The sequence below is a fragment of the Cynoglossus semilaevis genome, chromosome 14 (genome assembly GCF_000523025.1).
Source record: "Cynoglossus semilaevis isolate Cse_v1.0 chromosome 14, Cse_v1.0, whole genome shotgun sequence".
In the NCBI taxonomy this organism is placed as follows: domain Eukaryota; kingdom Metazoa; phylum Chordata; class Actinopteri; order Pleuronectiformes; family Cynoglossidae; genus Cynoglossus; species Cynoglossus semilaevis.
In genome coordinates, this window is record NC_024320.1 from 10,835,708 (window position 1) to 10,843,495 (window position 7,788).

A 7,788-nucleotide genomic window follows, 5' to 3' on the forward strand; every position below is an offset into this window, starting at 1 on the left:
TAATTGTGCTCTCAGGAAAAAAAGGAATCAAGGGCGGGCGTGGAGGGGGGAAACTGACGTCTCATTGACTGTAGCCATCAAGGTAACAGTGAGAGCTCAAAGATTTCAGAAAATGAGGAAACATGACTTGTTCAGTGAAGCGAGGAGTTGTGGCAGAGCATCTCTCATTCTCACTGTAGATACCATCCTTCTTTAATCTGAAGCAAAAACATCTTTTGATGCCTCCTTTTCACTCCCGCAACAAGACAAGTTAAAATGAAAAAAAAAGCCCTCTCCCTTAGCAACAGACCCCCGTTTACAAAACTAAGAAAAACATAGATTTATTTTTAGAAGGTGCAAACAAGAGGAGGGGAGAGGAATGGGCTGGGGTGAGGTGTGAGATTGTAAACGTCTCTGATGTGTTCAGTCTGTACAACCTTATTCCTGATAATGGAACCAGCTACTCCGTCTGTCAGTGCCTATTTACACACAAATGAAGTGGCGAGTAGCACGCACCCAGTGGAGCTGCTAGCCTCCATCTCAGCTGTCAAAACGGGTTAGTGGCTACAAGTGAAACACAACGATCCTTGGGATCAGGCTGGCGCCGTCCATTCAAACATAATAGCTTCATCCTTGGACATGGTGCATCTCTTTCCCCTTTGCTGACTCTCCTTTGTAGAACCTTGGCAGCTTGTTGCAAAGTAATAGACTGCTCAGGATGCCAATTCACACAAATCTGGGGATGCAGTCTTATTTGCCCTCTGCGAGTCGAGGTGTTTGGTGTAATAGGGATGAAGCAGACCATAACTACAGCTGAATAAATCTTCCTATCTTGGCTTGGTGGAAGCCGCTGCACACACGGCTTGTCAAAGCTCTATAAAATTTTGTTTGATAGGAGTTCCTCGCAGTTTAGGCTTTAGGACTTCTCCTCTCGCTATCCGCTTGCCTCGCTTTCGTTCCGCGCTACAGCGGTTGCAATCAATCAGTGTGTAATCAGCCTCCTTGCTGAAGCTGCCAGGTAATCCTGGCTGTCTTGGAGGGCTATCTGTGTGACAGCTGGCAGGGCTGCTAAGTTGTCTGCCTAGGTAAGCGGATGGCACTATGCAGATTTCTCTCTCTACGGCGAGTACGGGCATATCGGATGATTGGACGGCTGTGGGGACGGTCATGTGGGGTGTAAAAGTGAGAATGCTTGTATGCCAAAAAGCCACAGGGCTGAACATGCCTGAGCTGAAGATAACCTTACACTTTTCCTTCACTTTCTCCACAGACCTGCCTTGAATTGGAGCGCTATCTGCAGACGGAGCCCAAGCGTCTGTCAGAACTGTTTGACCAGGACCTCGATGGTCTCCTAACTCCGGCCTACATAAAGGAAGATGGAGATGATGAGCTGACAGATGCTCTACTCCCCAGTTTGCCCAGCCTCCCAGAGCCTCAAAGCCCACCTCCAGCAACGCTGTGTCAATCCCAGAAGATAATTCCCACCTCCAATGCAATTAAAAGGGACCTAAAACCCAAAAGCCAGGCCATGGAAAGTGTAGAGGGAACAGAGGGAGTTCACCAGGCCCAGTTGAGTGCTGTCACCTCCCTGACACCGCCGTCGTCACCGGAGCTGGGTCGTCACCTCGTAAAACCCAACCAGACATTGACAGCCTCAGCCGATGGGACACTCACCTTAAAACTGGTGGCCAGGAAGGTTGGGCTCAGTGCGGCCCGACTGGTGGCAGCACACACTCTCCCAGTCCAGGTAAAGGATGAAGATGAAGGAGCAGCGTGCATGGTTGGGATCGGGGAGCTGCCAGAGAACAAGAAGAGGATTCATCGCTGTCAGTTCAATGGCTGCAGGAAGGTGTATACCAAAAGCTCCCACCTGAAGGCTCATCAGAGGACACACACAGGTGAGGCCCAGTCATTAACATGTATCTAATGAAATAAGAGCACAGGTCTTTAAAGCAGTGTTTGCATTTGCCATAGTCATTTAGCTTAGCTTAGCTTTTATCATGCATATGTGTATGCTCTTGTTTGGATCTAAAGTTCATTGATGGATATAAATATACTGTGTAGCCGAAATATGAAATGTGAGAAAATATAAAAAGGTTGGGGCATCAGCCAAGTGTGGCACTTGGACAGGTTTCAATGGCCTCTAGTTTTTTTTAATTACTCTTCTGTGAGGAATGGTGAATTGATTCTTCATCAATCTAGCTATCAAAATTAATTGCCTCACGTGCTGCCTAGCTAGGCTAAACTTAGCTTTTTATGTTTGTTCACTTTTTTTTTTTTTTGCTATATTTTACCATTGTCAAATATGACTAGCTACACTATTACTGATGAAAAAAAATTGAATATGTTATGAAAGGTTGACATGCTTTGTAGAAATCTATTCAGTAAGTAATGGCTTTAATTCAGCACCGTTTAGACTAAGGCATTTATTATGGACAAAAAAAAAAACAAAAAAACATTTGGTGCCAGGGCACATTTGTCACTTTGTTATAAGTAGAATTCATCAGTGTCACGGGAGAACAGTTGGTGTTTATAGTATGAGAAAGACAATTTGGACCCTTTTCAAGTGCAGCATCAGTAAGTGGTCCTCAGAGACCTTCAGTAAGGCATCTCTGCAGACACCCATGCCACCTGACACACCTGTTGCTTGGGATCCTGATTGACTGTTGGCAACACTTTGAAAAGCCTCTGTGATGAAACCAAATAAATCTTGCACAAAGACGAGGAGAAATGACAGAATATCTGTCCTCACACATTCATTCAGCTGGTATGAGGATTATGTAAGCACTCCACATTCACATCCTTTAAAATGAACATGTAAAAAAAACGACTTATCATGAAAATATACTTAAAACTGGGCTGCATCTGGACCATAGAAAGCTGATAGAAACATTCTATATTATTCAGAATTGTATTTACTCGTGATTATTCTTGTTTTTGTTACGTATCCAATCTGTCTACCTGGAGGCCCTTCACTCTGCCTTTACAGAAAGGGTCTCTTTTTTCAAGGTTCTTCTCAAGAAGGAAGTTGGGGGGAGGGTTCAGGAGCTATAACTCATGCGCTCTTCCATCTCAATCCCAAACCACTCAGACCCCTGTCGAGGAGCTGTCCTCCGTCTGAGTAACTGCGCAGTGATGGATGGATTGACCTGGATAGGCCGCTATTTCCCCGGTTTTATTTCACTCCCTATGCTTCTCTATTAGTCTAGGTCAGTGGCTCTCAATCTGAGGAAGGGGAGTAGATTGACGCAAGTGGTATTAAGATTGTCTCAAGACAAGGCAAACATATTTCATATACTGTGTATATGCCATACACAGTAGCCCTAAGTGAGGGAGGTTAGTGCAAAAACCATTTGGACGATAACGATAACACTGTAAGTAGCATCAGAAGAGCGCTTCACTATCTTGAAAAAAATCCAACTTTGAAGCTTTTTCTTTTGGAAAGAACTGCTGTGTCTTCAAATGCTAAATTAATTTGCCAGTCTAATCAGCTGATGACTGATAGGCGGCAGCGGTTCATGCTTGAGAAGGCCGGAATAACAAATTAAATGTGTGGTAGACGACCATCTGGACCAAAGTGCTGAAGCTGCTTCCTTCCTTACACAGTGAGAATACAGCATGGAGCCTCCATCATGCCAAATGAAGTTATAGTCACTAAAATTAGATTTGTTCACCCTACCACCATCCAAATCCCTACACTATTTGCTTGACAGATCACCTAACCTTTTCAAGGAAGATGCTACATGATGCGTTGTTTTTTTCTCTCTCTCATGGACTTGTATTTTTTTTTTTTTTTTTTTTTTTGGAAGTATGGTGGTTTGGATACAAAGAAAGTAAAACCCCAACATATCCAAACAGTGTGATCCCACTCACAGAAGTAAATGCTGTCATGTTCATGAGCCAGGATTTACAGAGCAGCCTTCCTGTAGAAAACGTTATTGACCCTAAAAAAAGGACTATAACATAAATAATGTTGAAGCTGTATTTTAATTGTTGTGTTTGTAGATTTACAACATTTTCAAAACATTAATTGTAAGAAATAAAATGTACCACTATTAAAAAGTACCCGTGCTGGTAGTATAACTCTTAGGCTGAACCTATTTACATTCATTAAAAGTGCAGTTTATTATCAAACAAACTCAGAAACCTTACCCCATTCTGTGCCACGGTATGCTGTTGGGAAACACTGTTTCCAAACCCCACATTTTGAAGCATTGAACCAGCGGCAAAACATTTTTGTATTTCCATCTAAATGAACCAATTTACTTTCTGAAGTGGCTCAGGAATACCTGCTTCAATAACACACAAATTCAAATTGTGCACCACCATGCTGTTATGAGGTGCACATGTAACACTGTGGGGGGAAAAAGTACAGTGTGAATGAGCAGGATTGGTTATGCGGTGGTTTCTGAAGAGTGGCTGCAGGGCAGCAAGGCAATAACTGTTAAAGATGTTTTCAATTTCAATATTTTCTTTCTTCATTTGTGCCACAGTGGGGAAAATACACAGATTTATAATTATATTTACTTAGTTTAATTAAATTGGTATTTTTGTAGAAAAGACTAATGGTGTGAATGTTAAATCAACCTTTGTTGGATTCTTAAAGCAATTCATAGGAGGTGCTGCAGGATCTTAGGAACTGCCATATGTTGTTGTGTTTCAAAAGTATATACAGTACATGTATTGTTTTAACCTTCACAGCCATCAGTCATGGAAATGTAACTAATAAGGTAAAGTCAAGCGAGCACAGTTGACACCACCAACAGTGGAAATAAATAAGAGGAAGAAGAGTGAGAGAGGGGACAATGAGACTAAGAGGAGGTAGAGAGACAGAAGACGAGAACAGAGGGAGGCAGCGTAGAGCCAGACTCTGTGGAAAAAGACAGCAGTGCCGCAGGCTTCCGCCTTTCACTGAGCCATTATCCTGACAAGTTTAAAGATGTCATTACTCAAATCCTCTTTTTCTTAGTTGTTATTTCCATAAATTACCCAGGAAAAAAAAGGCTACGATTTAATCTGGAATTAGACGAGCTGAGTTGGAATGGCAGTGCCCCGTAGAGCTTTTGGTGAATAGACTTACAGCAGATAAGGAATGGTACAATTAGATTTTGGGCACAGTGAGGGAATAAGACAACTGTTGGGTTGTTCTCCCCCCCCGTCTTTCCCTCCCCTCCTCTTGCCCCCCCCCCCCCCCACACACACACACACTCTAATCTCTACTGGCTCTACTCATGCCAGCTTAAATATAGCTCTTGAAAACACTTTCAAATTGGGACCGGTTTGTAGACAAATGCTGCGTGAACAATTAAGTTTGCTTTTAGATTCCAAAGCTAAAGTGAATCGGATATAAACAGCTCCCACCGGGCTGCTGCTGCTAGCCTGACTTTAATAAACCCTAATGTAGCAAACATGTCTGGTCAAATAGAAATAGCTAGAGAATGTCTCAAAAATATCCAACAGATAACAGGCTGAAGAGTAAACAAATTATGAGAAAAAAAACAAAAATATATAAGTCTTAAAGAAGAAGCCAAAACAACCAATAACTGGTTATCTTAAGAAACCTAAATCAGCATGGGTTACCAAGAATTCAATCAATAAGTAAGAACATTGGCCACTATAAAACACTATAAAATGTGTTGTTTTTTTTATTTAATCTGGAAAAACGTATACTTCCAGCAACCTGATACTCTGTTACAGCTTTCTTCGTCCCACTCTCGTTGCTAAACAGATGCTAATCCCAGTCCCAAAAATGGAGGGGAAGCCCACATCAGATGAGTGAAGTTCAACACAGCAGTAGAATAATGTGAAGGGATGGTCACAACACGTGGCCATACTGTGGATACTCTTACAACTTCTCTTGTTTTTATCCTCTCTAAAAGCTATTAGCTCAAGCTAACCAGTTATTGGCTATTTGGGCTTTTTCTTTAAGCCTTTGATAAATGGACTTTATAATGTGGTGATTTAAAACATTGATTTTAAAGTCAGGTTGGTTTCTTCATCTTCATCAGTGATTGACATGTAAAATACCTTGCGTTAAAATCGTAGCTTCTGTTACAGAGGAAACCAGCAGTCAGCACCAGGATCCAAGACATTCACGTCTGTAGCTCTACTTCACGTCCGTCATGTCCAAGCCTCTCTCTCCTCTCTCTAGCATATTCCATTCATTCGCCCCCATCCCCCCATCTATCATCCTTCACTCATTACCTGGTTCCCTCTTCCAGTGGCTCTGGTTGGTCTGAAGTGGCCAGGAGCCTGTAGATTGTTCTCCAAAAGCCTCTTTAATGGCCCCTGAGACCCGGAAGCTCTGCTTCAGCTTCAGCTAATGGAGGGAATGCAATTAGCTTCAACACTGGCACCTGAGAGGCTGGAGTGTGTGTGTGTCAGTGTGGGTGTGTGTGTGTGTGAACGTCCACACAGAAAAAACAGATTACACATAATGGGATCACAGTGACGCAGGAAATTCCCCGTTGTCAGATTATGGATGAGAAAAAGTGAGATATCAGATTTGATTGTCATGGTCAAAGTGCAAGTGGTCTTTAACAACATAATCTACACGACACATTCTTCAAACTGATTAATCCACAAGTAACAGGACATAATCAGATTAGCTCGGGCTGTGGATTAGGTCAGTGAATGTTATTTGAAACTGAAAATTAGATAAATGGTCCACATTATTTTAGGGACACTCTTCTACTGTCAGTGGATATTACTGAGTAGAAAATGGCTTTTTTATTTCTTGCTAGATTTTAGCCATTTTATTCACTATTTTTACTATTCTATTTATTAACGCTGCTTTCAGTGTATGTATTTTTCTAGCAGTTGTTTATCTGCTGCCTTGGTTCACTGTATGTATTTTTCTAGCAGTTGTTTATCTTCTGCCAGAATTCAGAACTCTTACTAGTTCTGTCCCAATTATATTTTAGTTTTTCTTTTTTTTTACTTTTTTAAGTTTACCACAGTTATTTCAGATCTAATTCTTCTTTACCTAACACATAAAAGTCTGGCTGTGACCGGTTAACCTTTAGTTATTGTCTGGCCAACTTTGAGTTATTTCTCTGCTATTTTCTGTATTTATTAATCACTAATTATTCACTTCGCTGATTCTTGAGTGACACGTAACAATTAGTAGATTCTTTGTTATTTTTTAGCAGTAACTTTTAAGCTAGCTCTTTTTAGCAGCTTTCTGTCTTCATGTTAATATCGAGGGTTTTCTTCGGTTTTTACAAACTTTTTCTTGACCCTAATCAGAAAGTTTAATTAAATCAACACTGATAATCTGGAAAGTGACACACAAACATTACCTTGTGAAACTACACATGTGCTACAGTAGCCAAGCCCACATTAACATTTTCTGCATGCCCTTTGCAAAAGTCAGCTGTATAATTTATGGCAGCATAAATCAAATAAATGAGCATGTTAAATTCAGCTAATTAAATCTTTTACAATAAAATTGTCATTTTTAATCCCAACGTTTCCAATTGAATTGGAATACATTTAGCAAATGTAAACTGTGTTTAACAGAGTGAACAAGTATTTCTGCAAGGCTTTTTTTTCATCCTTCATTTGCAACACCACCAACACCACAATTACTTCTGCTTCTACCTCCTCCACCATCGACCCCCCCGCAGCCTTTGTTACTCCCTCCCCCCTCTGCTGCTCCTGCTCCTGCACAGCGCTACCGTTACCGTTGCCAGGCAACTGCATCCGTGCTTTACCAGCGTGCTCGGTAATTGGTCTGTGGTATGGCGGTGTGCCGTAGCCAGATCCAGCCAGCTGCACTACACTGACTACTGGCCTCCTCATGTTTCA

At 41.6% G+C, this 7,788-nt stretch overlaps 1 protein-coding gene across 2 annotated transcripts in view; it reads left to right on the forward strand.

Annotated features, from left to right (window-relative positions):
• LOC103389558 (Krueppel-like factor 7) overlaps positions 1–7,788 on the forward strand; it is a 39,193-nt gene that overhangs the window by 22,378 nt on the left and 9,027 nt on the right. For both annotated transcript variants that reach the window (XM_008325010.3, XM_025062664.1), the window contains exon 2: positions 1,250–1,877. In XM_008325010.3, the coding sequence (XP_008323232.1) occupies positions 1,250–1,877 (628 nt within the window). The remainder of the gene's footprint in view (positions 1–1,249; positions 1,878–7,788) is intronic.